Source organism: Amphimedon queenslandica, unplaced genomic scaffold (genome assembly GCF_000090795.2).
Source record: "Amphimedon queenslandica unplaced genomic scaffold, v1.1 AMPQUscaffold_13361, whole genome shotgun sequence".
NCBI lineage: Eukaryota > Metazoa > Porifera > Demospongiae > Haplosclerida > Niphatidae > Amphimedon > Amphimedon queenslandica.
Window position 1 is genome coordinate 171,831 of NW_003546403.1, and position 25,063 is coordinate 196,893.

The window sequence follows — 25,063 nt, forward strand, 5'->3', positions numbered from 1 at the left end:
TGATGGTGTGAGTATCACTCGTGGGTCTCCTCGTCAACATGTCTGGACACTGATAGCTGGATGGACCGATTCTCAAGCTAGCTGCAATTGCAACGAAAAGCTCCAACCTGTTGGCTATCATTATTACTGTGAATCAGGGAATCCTACGAATGATGCTGATCGCCCGATCCTTTTTACAGGTGACCCACTCTGGGATGGTCAAAGTTGTGGGGTATATGAAGAGGCTTGTTGCAGTGCCCCTGCAGCTGGTGCCCCATGGTTTCACAGAGACTATGGCAACACTACCACTACTGACTATATTGAGTTGAGGGTGTGTGCCGACGAGGGAACTGATAATGAAGATGTTACGGTTGGATTGTATGAGATTTATGTCAAGTGAAGTGAACACATGTACAGCAAGTAGTGTGTGCAATGGTTACGACTGCAGTAGTGATGTAATGGCAATCATGTGTACTGTTTTTGTGTCAATTTTTTTTTGATAAAAAATCGTCATAAAATAATACTTGTACAAGACTGGAGCATAAATCTAAGCAAAAATAGGCTACTTTTGCAAAATTTATCTCATAATTCTAAAGTAAACTATATCTACTGGTATTATGATGCTTAAAGCTGTCATGCTCTTTTAAAAACACAATATAACTACATTGTATAAGTGCATCTCATTCCCATTAGTGACGTATTGCCACAAACAAATCTTTGAGTAAATTCAAACTACATGTGTAGCTCAAGTTGCTCCACCTTTCCAGCTTTTGAAGACTCAAAGAAAACAAATAATTATAAATTAAATAATTTCAAGACATAATGTTAAAAATACACGAAAACAAAAACATGGAATAATAATAATAATAATAACAACAATACAATGATAATATAATATAATAATAATAATAATAATGAGAATAATAATAAACATGCAGCAATATAGTTGTTTCCATACAACTGAAACCTTTATTAACACAACAACTTGATCACTGACAGAATATAATACTGAATCAACCGTGTATAACCTGGTTTATAAAGGGTTAAATATGACCACGCCTATCTATGACGGTACTCTGGCACATGTCCATTATAGGTAGTGTATCCGTTAGGTCGCTGGGGGGATGAATGGGATGTGGGTGGGTGTGTCTGTGGGTGTGGCCTCACTGAAGCAGCAGCCCGTTGCTTTGCCTCGTGATTGAGGCTTGAAAGATCTTGTAATCTGACAGTTGCTGGTGGCATGGCAAGGTTGGCCTTCACTAGTTCCGAGTGGACTGCGTCTAACTCGGTTATGACAGTGTCCTCATCGGCAGGTCTCCTGTCAAGCTCTTGTAGGAATATTCTGATCTCGTCCTCTCTCATTCTCAACAGTGTTTCTACAAGAGGAGAGGAAAGCAGTTTATAAGAAGTTAAGGACTACTATGCTATGTAGTACATGTAGAAAAGATTGAGGCAATTTCGATCATTATTCTTTTATTTTTTCATTTTCATATACATGTACATGTACATGTACATGTAACACTTTCAAATTTGCACAACTACACATACATGTACAATGTACATGTGCAGCTTATACATGTAATTTATTAGATTTGTCATGTGAACTCACTCCTGTGTATTCTCAGTAGTACGAGTGAGGCTGATACTAATATCGATTCTCCGTTAAATAAGAATGCATCCCATATTCTCAACGTCAACTGAAATGGAACCTATCGAAAAATAAGACGTACATCATAACATGAAAATAACAATACTTGTACATGTACTTGGACATGCATACGAACATGTACGTATAATCGCAACACTTACAGCATCTAGGTAACATTTTACAAACCAAGGGGTTGTATATTCAGAAGGATCAATATGATGAGTCATCTGAGAGAGAAAAAAAGAGAGAGAGTCAAATATTGCTACATGTACATGTGCATCCCATAATAAGTGCTACATGCATAATACACTCCTTATTTGGTATGCCTTGTCTAGTCACACGTTAGTACTTACAAAGTGTCGGTCAAGTTTAGGAAGGAAGCGTCTCCTTATGTTCCCATGAAGATCACAATAGGCAAGGAGCTTAGGGAGGCCTGGGATGAGCATCCCATGCATAGCAAACCGAGGGCTACCTATCAGTATTACCATGGCCCAGAAAGCATCCTTAAAGAGTGAAAGAAGGAGGGAGTGAGAGAGAGAGAGGGAATTTCATCAGATTAATTTATTTTAATTTCGCACATTATACCTCTTCATTTAAATACATTAGCAACATTGCTGCAATACTGCTCATGCCTTGAGTGTAACCCAACACCTGAGGAAAAGGAGAGAGAGAGGGAGAGAGAGGATGAGAGAGAGAAGGGGGAGAAAGAGAGTGAATTACATGTACAATGTATAAAGAATAGAGTAACATTATTCCCCCCCCCACACACATACAATGTATAACTTACAGGATTATACATAGAATATGCGACGAGTACGTGAAAGAGAGCCTGCTGCTTAATCCCATACCTGTCTCTATACATCACGTGGTTCCTAAAGGTCCTTAACACATCAACATCAATCTGCTTGATATCAGGGGACTCCCTCCTACCCAACTGCTTCATAGACTACAAAATGTACATAAAGAACATTATTATTATACATGTACATGTACATGTACATGTACATGTATTATAATTGACAAAATTTGGTCAAAGACCCTCCTAGTACAGGGACTTTGGCCTGATTTTGGAGCAACTTTAAAAATTCATAAAAAATCCAACTTTGATTGAAATCACCTCAAACTTTCTATACAACATAAGAACATGTACATGTATGTGTATCAGAAAATGTAATAAAAATGTAGAATTCTCTCCTAGTCATTTTTGACATAATCTTGTACATCTACACGTACATGAATAATGATCTTTGAACTAATTAACTTTACATGTACTGTACACATTTTACTATCCAACTAGTTGTTTATTATGTTCATGTGTACACAGTATAATACCCACAATACAATTAAGGCAACAAGGATATTGACACACACACACACATTGTAACTGTACTGTACACAAAGTGAAAAGACAAGCACCTGGCTTCTTCCTTCTTCTCCCTCCTCTCTTTGTCCTTTTTAACATACACACACAATTATTATAGAAAGGACAATAAATATACATGTATATCACATAATACATGTACATGTACATGTAATTAACAAGAAGGAAAGAATCTTAAGCACTCTCGAGTACTTTCAATTCTCTTTCCCTCTCCCTCCCTTCCTCCCCTACTGCAAACACATTACTAAAATTCTTAAAATGTGTAACAGATGACACTCCATGCCTTACATGTACATACTTACTCACCATAAACATTGCACACACACAGACACATCACTCATGACGTACACTGTACATGTAAATTCACATGTTCTCATATTATCAATATTGCGTGTACATGTCTTTGTCAATTTTTAACTCAAACACACATACAGTATGTATTATCATATCTTTACTTATTAGTTTTATGTAGTTTTTACCTCATAAATGCCAGCTTCTTTGACTCCCTCTATGTCAAGGACATGTTTCCATACTTCACCTCTCACTGAGTCAGGTATCCCTTTATTGACACGTTTGAGGAGCTTGTCAGTTCCCCAATACTTGTGCCACTTCTTTAACATCTTGCCCCACTTGTAAGCTCTCTCTCTTTCAATTTGAACGACCTTCAGTGTGTACATAAAAAGAAGAGAAAAAAGGAGAGGGAAGAGAATAGCAGAGAAGATTACCATACAGTAGAAGAGGGTGCAGTACGTGGTTATTGTAGCATCACATGTCACACATATGTTCATGTTACAATAAATTCCATGCAATCCTTCATCAATCAATAGTTTTTATAATCTACATACCTTGTCTGGTAGACCTGTAGCTATAGGCTTCGTGCTGAAAAGGGAGAGAAAGAGGGAGAGAGCAAAGAAGAAGGAGGGAATAAATAAGATAAACTTAAACAAGGTACTGTAGTATACATGTGCATGTACATGTACAGTATATAGGATAAATAAGATAAGTTACATGTAAAACAATAATGCTGTAGTATTTTTGTAAATGTACTAAATGTACATAGAATGACAGATGGGAGGGATGGACAAATATGTACAATGTTATGGCAGAAATCTTGGCAGAGGACACAAAGGATGTTGTCTACACACTTTGACTATGCTGGTTTTATTAACAAACAAGGCAAAGGAATAGCAATTTGCATACTTTGGAACCACACCATTCACCATATCGGTAATAATTATTATGAAACACATGTAAACATGATAGTAGGCATACATGTACATGCATAGATTGCATTATTATGTACATGTACATGTACATGTATATGATGCATGTACAGTACATGTATAACTTACTGCATAAAGCCATATCTGTCTGTTGATCTATAAACCGATAAATCAGGGTCCTCCCAGTCTTCTATAACAGCACCATCATCCCTACCCTTTAGCATAAAAAGATGAAAGAGGTTAAAAAGATGAAAGAGGTTAATAAAGTTAAAAAAAGAGCAAAGAATCTTACAATGTCATATTTCTGAACGATACGAACTCTGTCTTCGTCATCAGTTTTATTCGCCATTGTATATACTGAGGGAGGGAAAGGTGTGGAGTGGTTAGTAATTGAACAAGTTATTTATTTACATTTTTATAGCAGTCATGCATAAAGCAAGATAATGAGCCGAAATACACATAATATACATGGATAATAACATTAAACACACACAACAAATTCTTAGAAACCACACAACACAGTATGTGCATGTCAATAGTGCATATGCCCTTTTATTATAATGAGAACATAAACTATATCACTGTATAAACTATATCACTGTATCAACTGCAATAAAGATTATCTAATAGTACTCTTGTTAATATCATTATTACCATTCACTCACACCATATATTTTCTAATTAGTGCACACCCAAATGCTGCACATTACAATTATGCATCCATTCCAGGCTACAGTATACAGTATACATGTACATGAAATAAAAATCAATTCTTACAATAAAACAAAGGCATGTGCATAGTATTAAGTACATGTGCATTTTATGTTTATTCTCATTGCATGATATTAAAAATCAAATAAAAACTGATTTATCTTTGACAAATGTTATGATAGACTATGTTGTACATACAGCAAAGTGATTCAGACAAACAGATGAACCCACACTATAGTTTATGATTGTGGAAATATTCCTATCACCTACTCAATTAATATATATCCAAGCTCAATTACCATTATGCCGGCAAAACCAGCCTAATTTAATGTACATGTACATTGTAAAATCTACATGTATATGAACATGTACACGTACACATGTGCATTAATTTATTTCTTAATGCAATAACTATTATTAAATCTTGCCTAAATCTATCCCTCCCCGACAGCAGAGTAAGGTTGTTCTGTTAGTTCACTATAAGCTAATAAGGACGGTGCCAATTTCAAATTTATAAGATAAAAAACAACTTAGATTGTATACACATACACACGAGCACAAAAACATGCACATAGCTGTCATTGCAAAGTATGTACATGTACATGTACATGCGTGCATTTACATGTGAATGTGTATTTTATGGAAGTTGGCAGCTAGCCGCTGCACATCCTTGCAAGATGAACCAGTAAAAAGTCACACATGTACATGTACATGTAAAGTCTCACTAGCCGGACCTACTGCACATAAATAAACGCATACACTTACTGGCACACACAGAGAGCACAATGGAATGGTATTATGGTAACAATGTTCATGTAATAATGGATACCGACACCATAGTATATCTATGCTGACACTGACACTCATTAGAGGAGATGTACACACACAAATACACAAAATGAGTAGATGTAAGTCATAATAATGGAAGCCCTGGCTAAGAGAAGAGGGACCAGTTGAAAAGTGTTTACCCTAGTCAGGCTATATTTTGACTCAAAATTTGATTACACCATAAAGAACTATTATACCGTACACATGAGTCATAGTATCAAACATTACATAGAGAGAGAGAGAGGGAGAGGGAGAGAGAGAGAGAGAGAGAGAGAGAGGGAGAGAGAGAGAGGAGAGAGAGAGAGAGAGAGAGGGAGAGAGAGAGAGAGAGGGAGAGAGAGAGATACAAACAAAGGGACAAATTGTACATGAATAATAGAATAGAGACAAAATGAGACTAATGCAACAAAACAAGAATACAAGCTGGTGTGAACAGAGACGGAGGATTAATAGGCAAACTGTTGAGTAGGGAAATGTAGTAACTAAGAATAGTACAATACTCTATCTAACAGTTGTACAACGAACTGGCTACAGTATCAATATCATTACTACTAGATCGAGATACAGCGAGAAAAGGGAAGACAAAGAGGGTTGAAAATGTAAAATAATGCACATACAACTGATGTATTACAACAGAACAAGACATTAGGAAGAGAGTACAAGCTTTTCACTTCCAATATCAAACGAAAAAGAGCAGTATTATAGTATGGACCAGACTACAGTATGGTGTCGAGTAGGAACAACAAGGAGTGTGGTATGTATCTCACCTGTAGCGGCTGTCTTGCAGGTAGAAAAATACAGAGGATTCTAGGATAGCTCGCTGTCTAGAGAGAGAAAGAAGAAGAAGCGTCTCTGGGGGAATGAAGTTACTACTACAGAATCGAGCGATATTGAGTGACCACACCCAGCTAAGAAAGGGTTAATAAAACAGGTCGCATTGTAATGACGACATTGTACGTAATAGAACTGAGTGAGCGGTTTAGTGCAAAGTGCTTTACTGCTTTTATAGTTAGGCTTCTCGTGAATTGTGATTCTCTTTTTTCCAATAAACAGATGCACACACATACACATAAATGTTCCCTAAAATCCTCAAGATTCCTGATTCAATGCTCCATTGAATCTTCATCAGTTCTTCCCTAAAAGTAGACAGCGTTCAATATTAATTATCATACCAGTTCTACACTCTCCCCTATCTTCTTACTTGATCTGATGGTGGCTCAAGTGGCTGTCCCTCTTGTTCAGTCTAAAACAAATAAATAACAAAATAATAATAATAATAATGTACATTAGTAACATTACATACCTGCATATCATCTGCCGCTCTTTGCTCTTCCTAGAAATGATTAATAATAACAATAATAATAATAATAAATATTCCTAATATCAATTACGCATGTACAATGTACATAATACATGTGCCCATCCTCTTCTCAATAAAACCCCTCAATATAATGACACCAAATAACACACACACACACACACACACACACACACACATGCAATACAAAGGTTAAAATGTAATCAAGATGTCACATCACACTGCACCTCCTGGTCTTGTCGCCTTCCTCCTTTTGTATTGTCCATTTGATCCAACTGTGAAAGGAAGAGGGGAAGTTAAGGAAGATGCTCAGAGACATAATGTGAAATTGATTCTTCTTGTGAAGAAATGCACAGTTAGTATACAAGAGAAATCTCAATATACAAACAATCAACTCTTGCCAACTTTACAACAACAATTTATCAGTTGTCACTAAACACAAGCACGGACATACATGTACATGTATGGCTAAAAGCACACATGCGTATAGCCTTAATGCATATGACGAAACACGAGCAGTCGTTCACTATTAATTAAGGAATCACGAATACACATGCAATTCTAATGAAAGAAGGGATAATAAATGAGAAAAGCCCTAATACAAGATATGGAATCATCATTGCTGTATTAATTCTAATAAGTTTCAGGATACATAAGGCTGGACTCTGTCATCATCCATAATGTCAAGTTTCTTGTTTGCACTTACAACGCAAATGCTCACATTCTACATAAAGGAGAGAGGTCATAATAATAATAGTAATAATGATGATGATGTGGCTAACACACTGTCACACTAACCTTTGATGTCAGTTCTGAATCTGATGGTAAACATTCCCTCAAAGCAAGCAACCCATGTCCAATCAACTCATCAAGAGAAGCTAAATCAAATTTTAAAATAGACACACAATACAAGACTGCCCTAACATAACTGCCACTCTCACATAATGAACTACTTTTTTCTTTCTCTTTTTGATCTCTCTCTCTCTCTCCCCTCACCATCTGGGAAGCTGTCAAGTTTTCTTTCAAGATAAGTCCTGGCAGACTGTGACCTGGCACCAATGGCCATACACTTGCAGTCATAATAATCAGAGGATGGACAGGTCTGATATAAATGGGGACCTTGCAACTAGAAAATAAAATAGAGGAATAGGAAAGAATGAAGGGAGGGAGAAAGAAGAAAGAGATAATGATTGATGAGAGAAATAGATGGTTTATCACATTCACATATACATGTACATAACTATACATATACTTACATCATAGCCAGCAATGAGCATGCCAACACCATAGGGACGTCTACCATAAAACTGTGTGCAATATTGCATCTCTAGTGTTGACACAAGAGTCAAGGAAATACAAATGTATCATTTTCTATAGCCTTACAATTACATATTAAACTGATTGTGTGGGCATTAATGTATGATACACCTTGTACTTATATAGTACAGGGTCAATGGCCAAATTTCGTCAAAAATGACTAAGAGAGAATTCTCCATTTTAATAATTTTTTCTGATACATATATATTTGTTCTTAAGTTGTATAGAAAATTTGAGCTGATTCTGATCAAATTTGGATTTTTTATGAATTTTTAAAGTTGGCCAAACGACACATACTGTCTGTCAGCTCATGAAGCATGATGCTACTTAGCTCACATTTTGTGAGAAATCCTGACTGCACCTGCATAGCTGTACTTTACCAAGAAAAATAAGAATCATAAAATAATAATCATACTAACACATTCGCATTGCTTGTTTAATTCATAATATTCAGTCAACTCACATTGTCAGACTGTACTGAAGCAGGATAAGGAACTAATTGCTAACAGAATTGGTCTGACATGACAAAATAGCTAGAATTTCATCCAAGCCAGAGGCTATTTGTGGCTTTGGGTGGATATACATCATTATCATAGGGAATTCCTTTGTTATATTGTATTACAATTTGTGTGTCAACAAATATCTTGCTTAATTAGATTAGCATGCCACACCACAATTGAAGCATGATTCAGACATAACAATACTGTACATGTACATGTATGTGTACCGAAAGAGGATGAAGCGTCATTTGGGCCAAAAAATTGAAAAATTAGATTTTGCTATTATTTAAAGCATAAACTTTGATCACAGAAGTGCAATACATGGATAAGTTTAAAAAATACTTAACAGTTGACAAAGTGAATTTTTAGCTATACCAGTTGTTCAAGATGTTTGCACAAACATTTTCTTTAAGTGAAAATATATATAACCATTAACCCATCAACGTTTATTGAATCTATTAAGTTCTTATAAATCCTAGTCTACCGGACATAATAACAATAATAATAATAATTATTATTATTATTATAGATTATTTCAAGAGAAGCATGTGTATGTGTATGAGGAGGGGGAGGGAGGGAGGGATGGGATAAAAGGATACTGTTACCAACAGAAGAGACAAGCCTTGAAACAGGCAGAGCGGAATTAAAAACATAACGCGAGTTCAAACACTCCGTCCTCATGAACTTGCACAACAGGCGACCATCGGCTGTAAGTCCGGCTATAGACACGCCCACGTGATCGTCAACAGGATAAATCTTTTTCTGATAGGAAGATAGGTCAGACGTGGAGCGTTTGAGGGCAACTAAGATGACGTGAGTTTTCGACTTGAGACCTACTGTAGCAGAACCCTACCAAAAAAGTAAGTCGTAAAATTATTTTTTCTGCACATTTGCTCTTTAATTAGAATATGATTGGGGTACCACGCCTACTTGTTTGACTGCTTCCATGGCGTACTCGATCTGGTGGAGTCTTCCCTGGGGGCTCCATGTAGCAACGTCATTATCGTACTGGTTTCTAAACTATATTTAAAAGATGGAGAGTAAGTGATGAAAAAATAATTAATGTCAACTTACCATGCTGAATTGAAGGAAACGGATAATATACTGATTATGGTATTCTCCGTTTACTTTAACCACATGTAGCTAGGAGGCGTGCACTCGCCCACGCATAGATATCAACCGCGCCCCCTGGTTTGAACACGCCTATGCATGCAACAAACAAACTTGACATCATTTCCGTGAACATACAAGGGAAGAGACAAGAGAGCAGAATCTCTCTCTCCTTTTGTCTTTTAGAATGAAGTCTCTTGCAGGGATTATACTTATCTTTCTGACTGTCAGTTTGGCCATTGCCGGCCACGTCTATGAAGATGACACAATATGTTCTGCTAGTGGAAGACATCACAGATCCTATGATGGTAGAATAGTCGACATAAAGAAATCAAGAGAGCTAGGGGCAAGACTCTTGGCAGGAAGCAGCGCCTCTAGTTACCCAGACTGCCTGGAGAGCTGTTGCTATGATGATAGCTGTGACATGGCCTTGTTTAGGAGCCAGGATACTTACAATAGCGATGGCAGCACTAAACACAATTGCTACCTCATTCAGTGTAAGGAGAAGAGCAACTGTATCATGGCACACCACAGTCAGTTCACTGCTACGTACTTTGAAAAAAGTAAGGAAGAGGAATGGGGCTTAGTGTATAATGTACTATTATTATCCACTCTTGCTGTTATGCATTTACAATAGTGAGGTGTCATTTTTGCCAAAGATGTGGTAACCCTCTAAAATTAAATTACCAGTAGCTACTATGATTAGTAGAACTTGTAGAACTCTCATTCACTTATTTACTAGTTAAAAGATGCACGTAGAAACAGTAAAATCAATAATAATGGTGAAATGAAATATTATTATAAAATGGAAGGAAGATCATGCATGAGCACTCGTGCATCTATGTTGAGTCTATGTGTCCTCATTATCAGTCTCTTATTTCTTTTGTGGCACGAGGATGTTATGTATAATACTATTGACTGGTCTCATGTGATAAAGTAGCGTAGATTCATTATTATTAGAGTGACAAGCCAGCGATGCATGTCAAATGAAATTAGGTCAAAATTCCACATTATTATACATGTAGCTTAGTCCTTGAGATTCTTTCCTCATCTTTCCTTTTTTTAAATAAATTCTCTTTTTTTTTCTCTAGATGAAGAGCAGCCTGTCATCCCTGAAAAGGCAACAACAAAAGTGGAATCAACCAGTACATTATACTCCTTGCCGGCTCGTACTCAATCGAAATCAGTTTCAAGAGCCTCTGTAACAATAACTCGTGTTAGGCCTACTCCATCATCATCTTCAACTTCAAGCTCTGCCGTTATACACAGAAGCAGTGTAATACCTTCACCTGGGGCTATGCTTACTAATCCACCCAGTACTACTCAAACCAGTATAGACGGGGTAATGCAGCCAAGCCCAGCGCCATCAGTTACTACAGGAAGCAGCACTATTGATGGGACTGTAGAGACTGGTAGTCCAAATGAGCAGCCACATAATGCAGTGGATGGGAATGAAGAGGAACACTTGCCTGCTTGTGCTGGCAGTGATTGTGGTAGTTCCAGTGGTAGTGGTCTCATCATAGGTCTAGTGATGGGGTCTGCTTTCTTCCTACTAGTAGTACTGACTGTTGCTGCAGTTATACACAGACTCCATTCAAACAGAAAGAAGAAACACTATCACAATGTGGACTACCTTATCAATGGTATGTACTCTTGATCACATGAAGGACACATGATGATAAAACACACTCTCTTTCAATACATGCAATGTACTATCAATCATTCCTCATTCATTTTTCATTCATCTTCAGAATAATTACTATCAAAATCTTCATTATTATTATTATTTCCAGTAATATTGCGGTCATAATTATAATTTTTCCTTTAACTTTCGAATAAATAAACATCTGTAGTAAAAGAAAGAAACTCAAAGAGAGAGAGAGAGGGATGATAAGGTTAACAAATACAAGAGTTAACTGAAAGTTGGAGAGGTAGGGGTAGAGAGAGGAGGAAGGGGAGAAGAGAGCAAGAAGAGACAGTGGGCTGTGACATGACTAGCTTCATTATCAGAGAAAGAGACCTGAGACAGTAACCTCTCGTATGGTTTAACATATCTACAACAAAGAAAACAACAACTATAACATGAATAATACATCAGTAGCATCATACATACACACTGCTATTATGAATAATACACAAATGTACAATGTACATTCTAATTTTCATTTCCTTTATGGATAAACTACACTCTTTTGTGTAAACAGATGCATCAATTAGAGATACATGCAAACCAGTAACGGGCAATATGTGTAAATAATTTGCATTCCAATTTAATAATGAGCAAAATTAAATAATTAAATTATTAGGCAGAAGCACGTGAACTATGGTAGTATGGTAGTATGATTGCATTAATACGATTACAATGTGATAGTGGGGCATGAGAAAAGGCTGATACTCACCTCCGTGATTCAGGGACTTTATCAAGAAGGTTTCTTAGTATGAGGGCAGCAGTGAGTCTTAAGCAGCGCGTGAAACAAGACTCATGCTCATTCTATAAAAGAAAAGAGACTAATCAATAATGTAAACTTTAAGATACACACTATTTTACTAATTATAATTGGCAACGTTTCAAATAAGCTAATAACAGCTAGTACTTGATTCATGTTTATACATTAGATGCACATTTTAGTATTAGTGTATAGTAATGCGCTCACTTGTAAAGGAGACACAAGCTTCAGTTTGATGAGTGTGTCAGCAACATTGAGAGGAACTGGTTTAGAATCAGACGAGCAGTGATGAGTCTATAGAAAGGGAAAGAGGGAGGGAGAGAGTACGAAGCCTAAAATGTGCAACACCACACACACACACACACACACACACACTGTGTAGTAAAACTCAATAATTATGTAGTACAGCACTTTTATAGAAAAAATTAATGATGTGTATATACAGCCAAACTATTGATAGTAAGCCTCAAATAAAACTTTCACACTCCTTTCTCTATATCTACAAAGCTCAATCTCCCCTCTATTGTTTCTTCTCTCCCAACCTCCCTTCTCTCTCTCTCTCTCTCTCTTTTCCATGATCCATACCTGTATGTGTCTTATAAGGGAAGGCTTCATTCTCTTACTCTTGTTAGAGCAGCCAGACCAGGGGCAAGGGACAGGGAAAGAGTTGATTTGTGGTATGTGAGTGTAATAAATGTGAGAGAAGAGCTCTGAATAGGAGGAATATCTCCTAATGACAAAAGAAATAAAACACCAAATATAAATACATCTACTTATATGTGCATGTACATGTAGTAGCAACAGAAGCCCATGCATAGAAACCAAGGAGACACGCGTTACATTAGGTGATCAGAGTACAAGTACATCAATCAATACATGACAAATATTCCCAAGCAACGTATAAGGTGTTTATTTGTTTGTGAGTAAATAATCTCAAGAGGTTATCTTATTGATGAGGCCATCATTCCATATCAGCATGTCAACACTTTACACAAACATAGTGGGAATGGGAGGGGAAGGATTCAATTTGGAGATAAAATATTAAAACAGACCCATGCACTAACAAAAGTTTACTATCCTCACATGATGCAATATGCCTTAAATCAACCTCATTTGAAATCCCCAAGCAGCACCAGTGAACTATAGTAACACTAAGGCTCACTGCAATTGTATTATTTGCAAACAATTAAAACACACCCATTTGTGAAGGAACTGGCAATGAACTGAATTGGCTAGTAGGGAGTGCTCCACTGACAGAATCAGTTAAACAACAAAGAGATATATTAATTACTGATCCTGGTGGTGGTCCTGGTAACTTATCATCAGTACTTACTATCACTGGGTTACCTGATAATGATGGACTTAGTATTGTCTGTTACATACCGTCATTTCCACCTTTAATACCCATGCATGCTGTATAGTACATCTTTGATCTTAATTATACCATATACGAGTCTATACATGCTGTATAGTGTACATGTGTAATACCCTTATTATTATTATTATTATTATTATTATTATTATTATTATTATTATTATTAATTTTAATTATAGCCATTTTTGGCTATTAAAATATAAGCATAACAATACGGTATAGCTAGTGTACATAACAACTTGTAACTTACAAGAAGCAGTTCTCCCAGAGACAAGTAGACTTTAAACAATCAGGAGGGGGAGGAGTCGACAAGGAGGAGGAGGAAGGGCCAGGAGAATGTTCCGCTGATCTTAAAGAGTCATTGGAAACCAAACTGGTTACTGGAACAGGTTTAGGAGTGAAAGAGGGAGAGGAGGAGCGATTTCGATGAGAAGGAGTAGATGATCCTTTATCACTGGTAGCAGCAGGACTCACTGACCTTTGATTTGACCTTTGAGGAGAACTGTAAGTAGTTAGACTGCCATTAGAAGAATTGGATGACTCTTTAAGAAAATGTGAAGAAAGGAATTGTGTTACATGTAGCTTGTTGCTCTCGGTTAGATCAGTCTTTTGCTTTTTTGTAGGATTAGTACCAGTTGCATGTGCATCAACTGATCTCTCTCTCTTTCCAATTGATCTCATGACTCCATTGGTACTGCTAAGACCATTCAAAGTATGTGAACCAAATCCAGTTACTTCCATCACTGTGTCATTAGTACACAATATGCTATCGGTATTGCTAGCCTTCCCAATGGTCCCTCCTGACTCTAGTCCACCTTCATTACTGGTGATATCCTGTACTGCTGCTAGTGACAAAGGAATCCTCATTGAGTTATTTACATTATTGACCAGTGCATGAGGATAAGTGATTGAGTTGAAAGTGGGAGAGCCGTTTACTTTGGGGGACTTCTTTTTGCTTCCCTTGCCCGCCGAGACTTTCTTGAACTGTATGAGAGGAGAAGGTTTAGCTGTAGTCTTAGAATTAGCAGTAGAGTGTGTCTTTGTAGCTTGAATTAACTGCTGGAGAGGAGAGAGGGAGGGAGAGGGTGAACGTGATGAAGAAGATTGCTGGGACTGCAAGGGTACACTGGTCGCCAGTGGCACAGACTGCGAGGGTACACTGGTGACCAGTGGCATGGACTGCGAGGGTACACTGGTCACCAGTGACACAGACTGTGAGGGTACACTGGTTGCCAGTGGTATGGACTGCGAGGGTACACTGGTCACCAGTGGCATGGACTGCGAGAGTACACTGGTCAACTGCTGTGGCCCTATAGAGCCACTAGACTGTACTGTAGTGTTACTGGGCTGTGATACTGACTGTATGGTTTGTGATATTGATGCTGTGGTTTGTGATACTGTGGCTATGATTTGTGGTACTGATGCTGTAGTTTGTGATACTGATGGCATAGTTTGTGATACTGATACTACAGACTGTGGTACTGATGATGATAAAGGCTGTGGTACTGATACTGTAGTTTGTGATACTGATGACATAGCTTGTGATACTGATACTACAGGCTGTGATAATGATGCAGTGATCTGTGATACTGATACTACAGACTGTGGTAATGAAGCTGTAGTTTGTGATGCTACTATTGGAGAAGACTGCTGGAGTGAAACACTACCAGTAGTTATGGTAGTTGATTTATTAGACACAGTTAGAGGTGATGGGGCTGAAGAAGGGAGAGAAATAGGAGGAGGAGGAGGTGTAGGAGTCTTAGCAGGTGAAGAGAAAAGATTCTGTTTCTTATTGACTCCTATTCCACCCACCAATTCAAGATCTTTACCTCCAATCTTTATTGATGCAAAGAAAGCACTGGGAAACACTTTCCTACAATAAAAGTATAGCCATGTAAGTAAAGATATAGACCAGTAGGATAAGGGACTAGAATTCAAATCTACTGTACATGTACATTTTATCATGACATTCAATGAATGGAATGGAGAGAAAAAATAATCAAGTTTTGCACTGAACATCCAATAATAATAATAATGTCCATCAGTTAAGAATCAAATGATTCTTTTCATTAAGCAAAAAGGAAATTACTGAAAATTGTTGCCAAACTTCATAAAGATATACATGTACATGCAGCTACGATAGCCATATCATCATCATCATAATGGACATGCATGTGTGAATGATATATACATGTACATGTACACTTACCTGAATATTAAATCAAATTCAGGTTGTGTGGCAGCAGTGGTATACTTCAATTGTGCACAGTGTCCAAGGTACTTGCTGTATATGTCCAACTTTGGAATGAACTCCTCTTGACTGGGAATGTATTCAGACTGTAGCCTAAAGATTAAATTACAAAAAAAATCTGACACTAAAATCATTTAAACTTTATGCATAAGTCATATTTTTCAAGTTACTCTAAAATCGGGCTAAAGTGCCTGAACCATATGCATATGTAATACAATTAATGGCCAAATTTCGCCAAAAATGAAAAGGAGAGAATTCTCCATTTTTATATTTTTTTCTGATACGAATAGATGTTCTTATGTTGTGTAGAAAATCTGAATTGATTTCAATCAAGATTGAATTTTTTACAAATTTTTAAAGTTGCTCCAAAATCAGGCCAAAGTCCCTGTACTATAGTACAGTGTCAATGGCCAAATTTCACCAAAAATGAAAACTAGAGAATTCTTTATTTTTATATTTTTTCCTGATACATAAACATGTTTTTATGTTGTGTATAAAAGTTGAACTGATTCCAATCAAGATTGGATTTTTCAGGAATTTTTAAAGTTAAAAAACTTATGATCAGAATCGATGTCATCAATAATGATATGCACAAAATTAGAGGAAAAAACATGCATAGAACAAATTATAATAAAAAAGCAAAAACCTCTCCACTTCTTTATAGTAAGCTTATACTAATAATTCCTTCACAATCCAATCACACCCACACCAACAATACTAGAGCATAAAATTGTCCTTACCATTGTATAGCAAAAGTCAGTTTCGACTCCAACAGTGACTCACTACTAACCGCCGGCTTATCCACTTTAGCAGCCACTGGCTGTCTACCAGTAGGAAGCTGTTTACCAGATGCATTAGATATAGAGGAAGGAGTAAAAGGAAGAGCAGGTCCTTTAATCTTAGCACCAGTCAAGCCCTTGGAGCTGGCACTAAGACCTCCTGTTACTTGACCGGCTCCGGACAAACTTTTTGTCGCAGAGATCATTCCGGAGAGACTTTCTTGTGGTGGAACTTGATTGGTCAAAACTGCCGATTCTTCTTTCCCGTTCGAATGAAAGACGACAAGCCCATGCAAAGACCTGTCTTCAACTGAGAGGGTTAAAAAACTTAATAATATCTTAATACAGCTATCGCAGTGTAAAATACTCTCGCTCAGTTTTCGACCGCACAGCGAGAGCTTGTAGAGAGTCTCCAGACACGTTTGAGCCAGCAAATAGTCGGGTAGGAGGGATAATTGCAGCATGCGGTTTAGTAGGTCGCTGTGGGCATTAATTAGAGTGGCCTTGTTACAGACGCTCAATGAGAAACCACCTAATATCTCCATTCCTGTAATTATATATAAAAAATAAGAATAAAATATTTAAAAATAAGAGTAAAATGTAATGCACATGTAATCATAGTTTATGGGCTGCATTAGCATCTACAGCTTGTACATGTACATGTACATGCGTGCATTAAACACTAATTTTTAAAAAATAAAGAATCTCATAAAGTAAAATAACTACATTCAGGTAAGGTAAGCTGACACAAATTGAGAGCATTTGCTGATGATTAGAGAATGACACAAATAAAACATGCATGTACTTTAATAATTTCTTGTGAATATTATGGACTCTAGCATATTTTTTACAGGCAATTGAAAATTAGTTATTTAAAAATGCATTCATTTTATATGTACCTCGAATTATAGAGTTCCTGTCATAAGACAATACACAAGAATAAACACTCATCAATAGCAAATGACTAATACTGTCATCATCATCACCTTCTATCACCAGCTACAAAATGGAACAATAGACATGACAGTCATGTGATAATCAAAGGGATATATGTACATGTAAAGGTTTAAAATAAATCACTGTACTATAGCCCATGGTTTTTTCCGAAAAATGGCTCCAAAATCACCCCAAATTTTTATTACATTTTCTGACATATAATGATGTAATTATGCTGTGTAGAAAGTTTGAGCAGATTATGGCTTAAACTTTTTGGGTTATGACCATTAAAAAAAATGGGTCAATTTCTGAAAAAATCCCTGTACTATAGTATAGCCCATGGTTTTTTCTGAAAAATGGTTCCGAAATTACCCCCAATTTTTATTATATTTTCTGATACATATTGATGTCCTTATGCTATGTAAGAAAGTTTGAGCAGATTCCGAGTTAAATTTTTCAAGCTATGACCATTTTTAAAAACAGGCCAATTTCTAAAAAAATCCCTGTACTATAGCCCATGGTTTTTTCTGAAAAATGGCTCCGAAATCACCCCCAATTTTTATTACATTTTCTGATACATATTGATGTACATATGCTATGTAGAAAGTTTGAGTGGATTCCGACTTAAATTTTTTGAGTTATAACCATTTAAAAAAATGGGCCAATTTCTGAAAAAATCCCTGTACTATAGCCCATAGTTTTTTCTGAAAAATGGTTCTGAAATCACCCCCAATTTTTATTACATTTTCTGATACATATTGATGTACATATGCTATGTAGAAAGTTTGAGTGGATTCCGACTTAAATTTTTTGAGTTATAACCATTTAAAAAAATGGGCCAATTTCTGAAAAAATCCCTGTACTATAGCCCATAGTTTTTTCTGAAAAATGGTTCTGAAATCACCCCCAATTTTTATTACATTTTCTGATACATTATTAATGTCATAATGCATACTTACATAAGGAGCAATGCCTGCCAGTGCATCAAGAGATTGATTCTTGAGTTCTGGTAAAGATGAGTTGAGGCACAATAGCAAAAATCTAAAAAGTGTACACCCATAAATAATAATAATAATAATAATAATAATAATAATAATAACAAATGTAAATAAGTGCTTTAAATACTTATTGCAATACCTCAATGTAGAGTCGCATTTAGCAAAATACTGAGCATTCCGTTTGCTGAGTGACAAGTTCCTGATAATTAGCGAAACTTGTGTAGCACGAAAACTTTCAATAGCATCATGTGTTAAGACAGCTCTTTCTGGGAAAAAACTCATTCTACTTGTATCTATAGAGAAGGAATTAGGGAAGGGAGAAGGTGAATAATATGAAAGGAAAGTGATAGAGAAGGTTTCTACCTTCAAATTGATTAGCCAGTGCAGTCAGACACACCCATTCTGGCACTACTTCTTGCCAAAATGCTAAGAAATCAATTTCAGACTGAGAATACCACTCAACATATAATGACTCCAAACTTGTCTCATCTAAAAAAGATAGGTAGACTAGCTATACCTTAAAATGGCAATATTTCTCCACATTCTATTCTGCTGGCCCTCTTTCCACCCCCTCTCTCTCCTCCTCTTATTTTCTTTCCCTCTCCTTACCTGAGTTAAACACTCCCACATGTGCCAGTAGCATTGGCAGTAAATGAGGTACATCTTGAACAAGTAAGCCCTCCCGTCCATTGGTCTCCTCCTCACTCGACATTATAAGCAAACAATTCATACAAAGATCAACTTCATTGGGTAGACCGCACTCCAACGACCTCACCAACCAGCCACAGTTCTTCCCTGATCCCCTAAAAGCTCCCTTCTCTCCTCCTTTTCCTTTTGTAGCATGTATGGCTGCCATTTGCTGGAGCAGGAGTTGAACAAGTTGGAGCTGGTTAGGCGGCAGCTGCAATAGACTAGGAAGGTTTGCCAGTTGTCCTATGAGTTCAGGAGACCTCTCGACTTGCTTTAACAAATTAGCAAACCCAGGGACGCTCGTTAAGTGAGAGAATTTAGAGACTAGAAAGGAATTATTAGAGGGAGAGGGTGAAGGCTGGGAGGGTTGTGATAGGGTGGGTTGAAAGGTAAGGCGGCGAGGACCGATGTCAGCTAAAGGAATGAAAGGTTGTTCCCCTGCTTCATATCTCTCGTATGGCTCAAGGTATCTACAATAATGGAATAAGTATTATTTGGTATTATTCTAGCAATATTGTAATTATCTAACAACATTCATTATTATTATCATTATTATTAAAACTTAATATTCTAAGGTGGGTAATTTTGACATTTCAAAGGCTTTAGGAAAAATATACTCAGTCACATGCACATTTTATGTGTAATGGCAGATACACATGATCTTTCCTCAAAAGTAGATCAAATAAACATACACTGTACATGTAAATGTACAGTATATGCACTCAATAAAAGCATACACGTGAACTGTCAGTTTTGACATGTTCAATACACAAAACTTATAAGCATACAACCACAAACACGAATGGTACATGTAGATGTACATGTATATGTATACAGAAATTATGTTTATACACAATAAAATAAATTACTCATACAAATACACAGCACACATACATACATAAACATATTATGACATAACATAGAACACACACACAAACCTCACTTCTTTATAATTTAACTAGCACACATAGAAAAACACAGATGGACATGATTATAATAATACTGATTAACTTACTTAATAAAGTTTTGTCTACAAGCATAAGAGGCACTCGTTACTGACGCTGGTAGATTAAAGCTCCGAGCGACATCGCCCCATAGCCTGTCCTGGGTGATACGCTTGGAACCACCCAGCGACTTGACTTTCAAATAAAGATGATATAAATCCAATTCTCTACCACCTAGTAGGGGAACCCTCTTTACAGAGTTACTAGAAGATAAAGAAAGGGGGAGAGGTAGATAAGAGAGGAGGATGAGGAGAGATAAAAGATAGGGAAAGCATTTGAAAATGTGTATGTGTGTGAGAGAGAGAGAGGGGGGACAGAAAGTTAATAAAAGGTTATTGAAAGCAGAATGTAAGAAGAGACATGCCAAATAAAAAAAATTAATGTGATTTAAAATGTTATATTATATAAAGCATGTAGGCTTTTAGGGACTTCGGTCTACACTCAGGACACTCCATTTAATCAAGAGGAGTTTCATTTATCAAAAGTAATTTTAATGTGGGGCTTGGTCAAATGAGGAGAGATGTATACAAATTTTTTGGCGGGTAATTCTCCTCGCGCGGGAAAACGCGCATGGATAGAAGGACGGGATTAAGACCGGGTCTCTGTCCTTCTCCTCACTTGTTGTCCTTGTGGAACTTGAAGAGTTTTACGTGGAACTCATCGCGGCGCTTTATGTATATCTCGTCTTTGTTGTTCCACTCTTCTTCTGGTGTACACATTTCTCCTATTGTTATCATAAGAGCCACTCTTGGCTCATGGTGTAGGGAATGAGTCCTCGGGAAAGTGGTTCTTTACTGGCACCTGTGACTGACTCGAAACAAGAGCTTTAGTACAGAATATATTCCCACCAAGCTAAACGTCCATTTCTTTTGGTGGGCGGGTGATGTGTGCCGCCATGTTGGATTCTACTGCGCATGCGTCAAACCACGTGCTTTTTGTAACGGTTAATTAATTAATTAATTAAATCAAACACACCTCCGGACACACCTGCATACCCACATTTTTAATTTCCTCGATCGAATCCTCGTAATCAATATACGTCGATTTTCGATCGCGATGGAGTTGCTGCTGGTTTTCTCTCTTGTATTCTCTTCTTTGGCTCTCGGTAACAGCTATGTGCCTGAGTTCCCTTTCCGAGATCCCTCTCTACCCATTGAAGAAAGAGTCAAAGTAAAGCAATAGCCAAAATTATTACTCTATGTCCATCCTCTGTTATGCAGGATATTGTTGATCGTCTTACTTTAGCTCAGTTAGTAGAGCAAATGGCTCATGGTGGTGCTGGAAATAATGGTATGTCTGTCAATATTATCATGATAGTATGCTACAATTAATCATGGTTTAATGCATAATTTATGGTGGGGCTGGATTCTACTAGTCTCAAATAGTAGCCTTTAATTTTATTCTCTTTATGTATCGTTATTTCTATTAGGTCCTGCTCCCGGTATTCCTGACTTAAATATAAAGCCTTATCAGTGGGGTACTGAGTGTCTCTCTGGTGATGTGGGTGCTGGTGATGCCACCTCATTCCCAATGTCTATAGGAATGGTAAGGGAGGAGTGAGAGTGAAAGAAAGAAAAGAGAGGGAGGGATTTGAGAGTTAACTACCTCATGCTTCATGTTCAGCCTGTGTTTGGCATGCTCTGATGATTTAGTGGTTATTATGTGTACACTGACCTATCACATGATTATATTTAATTAGCTGGTGTGTATCACTTGCATGTTTTCCCTCTCTTCAATTGATAAACCAAGAGTGTACATATAATATACTATTATTATGAATAATTATACTATTATCATGTAGGGAGTAGGGATATATACATTGCAAAATTAATAGTTAGTATATTCCGTGTAGTGTGATCATTGTTTATACAATATTCCATTACTTTTGTGTATCTTGTCATTCTGTGCTATGTATGCTTTTGAAAACAATAGACTAGGAGTTTTGTTAATGTTATTATTGTGTCTTCAATATGATAGGCTGCTACTTTCAATTATGATCTATTGAAGCAAGTATCCAATGCTACTGCCTACGAAGTGAGAGCTAAAAATACTGCAGCTGTTCTTAATGGATCATATGCTTTTCACACTGGACTCAGCTGCTGGTAAGGATTAAACTATAATGAAGAAGGGAAAGTTTAGTAGATGAATGTGAAACTGCTTTTATAATAAGGAATTGAGTTTGTTTTTGTTTGAGATTGTTTTAATTTCCAGGAGTCCTGTTCTGAATATAATGAGAGACCCACGTTGGGGAAGAAACCAGGCAAGCATATCAAAACTAAATTTACCTGTTGATAACACTCATTATACAGGAGACGTATGGAGAGGATCCATATCTGTCTAGTTATTTAGGACAAGCTTTTGTCACTGGATTACAAGGAGGTGAGTTATTTTCAAATTTCTAATTATTTTATGTTTATTTTAATAGATGATCCTACTTATGTAATTGCTAATGCTGGCTGTAAGCATTTTGATGTACATGGTGGGCCAGAGGACACTCCAGTGCCACGTTTTTCATTTGATGCTAACGTAAGAAGACTATAATTTACTATAATCCTCCCACTAAATTAATGATACTACTCTGAGAATAAACTGCACCTGATAATTATTATAATTATTACACTTGGTAACTATATCATCACAATATCCAATGTTTAATTTTTAAATAATAATACGCTTTTTCTTTCCATGTCACAGGTTACAATGAGAGATTGGCGAATGACGTTTCTTCCTCAGTTCAAAGCTTGTGTTGAAGCTGGAGCTCTTAGTCTTATGTGCAGTTACAACAGGTGGAAACAATGTGTAATTTATATTTTGAATTTGTGTGTATTTTCTATAGAATAAATGGTGTCCCTGCTTGTGCCAATAAAAAGCTCCTCACAGATATATTAAGGAATGAGTGGAATTTTAAAGGCTACGTAGTGAGCGATCAAGGAGCACTAGGTTCATAAAACCTAATATCACTTATTCTACATGTTTATCTTCAATTTTTTCTGCCTCATTTTATATCATTCTTTTTTCCCCTGCTCTCTCTCTCTCTCTCTCTCTTTACACTTTCTTTTTCCAGAGAATATTGTCACACAGCATCATTATGCTCCTGATTTTGTGACAGCTGCTGCTGAAGCTGCCAATGCTGGCACTTGCCTTGAAGATGGCAACAGTGAAGATAAAGATGGCAATGTTTTCGAAAACCTTGATGATGCTGTTGAAAAAGTACTTAAGAGTTTCTTTATTTCTTTTACTTTATATTTCAACCCTTTTTCCTTCTCACACCTATCTCTAGGGTCTTGTTAGCGTTGATACTCTTAAAGATGCAGTGAGTAGGTTGTTCTACGTTCGTACAAAACTAGGAGAGTTTGATCCACCTGATAATAATAACCCTTATGCCAAGTAAGAGAGAAATGAAGAGAAACTATGATAGTATATACAATGTACACATGAAGGATTACATTGTCATTTGTAAATTGTTTTTAAATGAGTTTTTCCTAGTATTCCACTCTCCATCATACAAAGTGATACACACATTAAGATAGCCCTTCAAGCTGCAATGGAGAGCATTGTACTAATGAAGAATGAATTTAACGGCTCACCTTTTCTACCTCTTCTACCTCTTGCTAATAAATTCAAGAGAGCCTGTGTATGTAATATATAAACATGCCTCTCGTTATGTGTCATTGTTGTTGTTTAGGTTGTTGGTCCTTTTATTAAGAATCCTGATACCATGTTTGGAGACTATTCACCAACAATGATGGTATAAGCCACATTTAGATTTTTTCATTTTTATAAATTTTTCTGATACATAATGCATGTACTTAAGTTGTGTAGAAAGTTTCAGATCATTCCAATCAAAATTGGGTTTTTTAACAAAGTCTTAAAGTGTTCTCTCAAATCGGACCCAAGTCACTGTACTATAATAGTACAGGGTTTACAGGGGCGTATCTAGGAACTGGGGAAGGAGGGTGCTAAGGGCGCGCGAAGCGCGCCGCAATTTTGGCCACACCCACTTTTATGGCGGTAAAACGGCCTTTTCCTGCATTTTCGTCAATTATGGGTGGGGCTACGCTAGGGTGGGGCCAAGATCATTTCAAACATACTGCTATGTTACTGGTACTTCTGATTGCTCCTTAAAGCACTGGAAACTGCTGAAATCATAATAAGGGGGCTAGATAACTTTGTTAAGAGGCTTGGTAGTGATGCAAGAGTCCAGGACTTCAGTAATTTTTTCTGAGCCCAGCCCTGAGGGGGGTGCTCAAGCCCCCTCAGCCCCCCCTAAATACGCCTCTGAAGAGTATTTAAGAACAAGAGAAGCTGAAGCTTAAAACATGAGTTATTCACAAGAAGATGCTTGTGAAGCTCGTCGACTTCTTCATAACAAGCGTGAGAAGGAGCAAGACTGAGGAGGAGAAAAGAGCGAGGAGGTCCAATAGTAATGCTAGAGATAGGTCTTGTTGCACTCAAAGACAACAAATGGAGTCTCCTTCTGGCTTCTGAGACCAACTATCTTCCATCCTAGATCTATATAACTGCAGAGATTCTTCACTCAAAGCTAGAAGCTATGAAATTCCTTCCAT

General features: G+C 37.0%; 5 protein-coding genes across 5 annotated transcripts; 2 read left to right on the forward strand and 3 right to left on the reverse strand.

Annotated features, from left to right (window-relative positions):
• Window positions 1-774: 774 nt before the first annotated feature.
• On the reverse strand, window positions 775-6,679 carry LOC100633515 (USP6 N-terminal-like protein). The gene is made up of 11 exons (XM_011406157.2): window positions 6,538-6,679; window positions 4,524-4,588; window positions 4,361-4,446; window positions 3,854-3,887; window positions 3,488-3,670; window positions 2,415-2,573; window positions 2,213-2,278; window positions 1,981-2,130; window positions 1,789-1,854; window positions 1,589-1,688; window positions 775-1,355 (listed from the first exon to the last, which is right to left on the reverse strand). Exons 2-11 carry the CDS (start codon window positions 4,578-4,580, stop codon window positions 1,039-1,041), a joined length of 1,218 nt encoding a protein of 405 aa, XP_011404459.2. The 5' UTR covers window positions 4,581-4,588; window positions 6,538-6,679; the 3' UTR covers window positions 775-1,038.
• A 100-nt stretch (window positions 6,680-6,779) lies between these two features.
• Window positions 6,780-10,048, reverse strand: LOC100631745 (proteasome subunit alpha type-1-like). Its single transcript, XM_003387175.3, has 11 exons — window positions 9,980-10,048; window positions 9,836-9,925; window positions 9,505-9,754; window positions 8,345-8,415; window positions 8,085-8,214; window positions 7,887-7,966; window positions 7,741-7,812; window positions 7,316-7,363; window positions 7,074-7,103; window positions 6,972-7,013; window positions 6,780-6,906 (listed from the first exon to the last, which is right to left on the reverse strand). The coding sequence occupies exons 1-11, from the start codon at window positions 9,980-9,982 to the stop codon at window positions 6,874-6,876; spliced, it is 849 nt and encodes a 282-aa protein (XP_003387223.1). The 5' UTR covers window positions 9,983-10,048; the 3' UTR covers window positions 6,780-6,873.
• A 67-nt stretch (window positions 10,049-10,115) lies between these two features.
• On the forward strand, window positions 10,116-11,863 carry LOC100631870 (uncharacterized protein C11orf24 homolog). Its single transcript, XM_003387176.3, has 2 exons — window positions 10,116-10,578; window positions 11,107-11,863. The coding sequence occupies exons 1-2, from the start codon at window positions 10,203-10,205 to the stop codon at window positions 11,670-11,672; spliced, it is 942 nt and encodes a 313-aa protein (XP_003387224.1). The 5' UTR covers window positions 10,116-10,202; the 3' UTR covers window positions 11,673-11,863.
• Window positions 11,826-21,414, reverse strand: LOC109582723 (AT-rich interactive domain-containing protein 2-like). The gene is made up of 14 exons (XM_019997617.1): window positions 21,114-21,414; window positions 20,507-20,698; window positions 19,411-19,961; window positions 19,165-19,290; window positions 18,941-19,094; window positions 18,763-18,844; window positions 17,767-17,866; window positions 16,829-17,414; window positions 16,047-16,181; window positions 14,088-15,710; window positions 13,048-13,192; window positions 12,670-12,756; window positions 12,415-12,506; window positions 11,826-12,069 (listed from the first exon to the last, which is right to left on the reverse strand). The coding sequence occupies exons 1-14, from the start codon at window positions 21,230-21,232 to the stop codon at window positions 11,928-11,930; spliced, it is 4,134 nt and encodes a 1,377-aa protein (XP_019853176.1). The 5' UTR covers window positions 21,233-21,414; the 3' UTR covers window positions 11,826-11,927.
• Window positions 21,415-21,504: 90 nt separating this feature from the next.
• LOC100642018 (xylan 1,4-beta-xylosidase-like) lies at window positions 21,505-24,381 on the forward strand. Its single transcript, XM_003387171.3, has 13 exons — window positions 21,505-21,665; window positions 21,716-21,785; window positions 21,925-22,040; window positions 22,473-22,597; window positions 22,707-22,755; window positions 22,805-22,874; window positions 22,921-23,021; window positions 23,190-23,281; window positions 23,332-23,435; window positions 23,560-23,705; window positions 23,776-23,882; window positions 23,982-24,129; window positions 24,181-24,381. Exons 1-13 carry the CDS (start codon window positions 21,552-21,554, stop codon window positions 24,247-24,249), a joined length of 1,311 nt encoding a protein of 436 aa, XP_003387219.2. The 5' UTR covers window positions 21,505-21,551; the 3' UTR covers window positions 24,250-24,381.
• Window positions 24,382-25,063: the final 682 nt, after the last annotated feature.

Bases quoted from the DNA above. Each gene is read 5' to 3' on its own strand.
- LOC100631870 (XM_003387176.3), top strand. From the start codon at position 10,203: ATGAAGTCTCTTGCAGGGATTATACTTATCTTTCTGACTGTCAGTTTG. The intron at 10,579-11,106 runs GTAAGGAAGAGG...TTTTTTCTCTAG, and splicing joins TGCTACGTACTTTGAAAAAA to ATGAAGAGCAGCCTGTCATC.
- LOC109582723 (XM_019997617.1), bottom strand. From the start codon at position 21,232: ATGATAACAATAGGAGAAATGTGTACACCAGAAGAAGAGTGGAACAAC. The intron at 19,291-19,410 runs GTAAGGAGAGGG...TATCTTTTTTAG, and splicing joins TGTGGGAGTGTTTAACTCAG to ATGAGACAAGTTTGGAGTCA. The intron at 18,845-18,940 runs GTATTGCAATAA...TACACTTTTTAG, and splicing joins AAATGCGACTCTACATTGAG to ATTTTTGCTATTGTGCCTCA.
- LOC100631745 (XM_003387175.3), bottom strand. The intron at 9,755-9,835 runs GTAGGCGTGGTA...CTTTTTTGGTAG, and splicing joins CCATGGAAGCAGTCAAACAA to GGTTCTGCTACAGTAGGTCT. The intron at 8,416-9,504 runs GTATCCTTTTAT...TGTCAACACTAG, and splicing joins TGTCTCTTCTGTTGGTAACA to AGATGCAATATTGCACACAG.
- LOC100642018 (XM_003387171.3), top strand. From the start codon at position 21,552: ATGGAGTTGCTGCTGGTTTTCTCTCTTGTATTCTCTTCTTTGGCTCTC. The intron at 21,786-21,924 runs GTATGTCTGTCA...TATTTCTATTAG, and splicing joins TGGTGGTGCTGGAAATAATG to GTCCTGCTCCCGGTATTCCT. The intron at 22,041-22,472 runs GTAAGGGAGGAG...TCAATATGATAG, and splicing joins TCCCAATGTCTATAGGAATG to GCTGCTACTTTCAATTATGA.
- LOC100633515 (XM_011406157.2), bottom strand. From the start codon at position 4,580: ATGGCGAATAAAACTGATGACGAAGACAGAGTTCGTATCGTTCAGAAA. The intron at 2,574-3,487 runs GTAAAAACTACA...TACATTTTGTAG, and splicing joins AAGAAGCTGGCATTTATGAG to TCTATGAAGCAGTTGGGTAG. The intron at 1,356-1,588 runs GTGAGTTCACAT...CTCCTCTTGTAG, and splicing joins ACTACTGAGAATACACAGGA to AAACACTGTTGAGAATGAGA.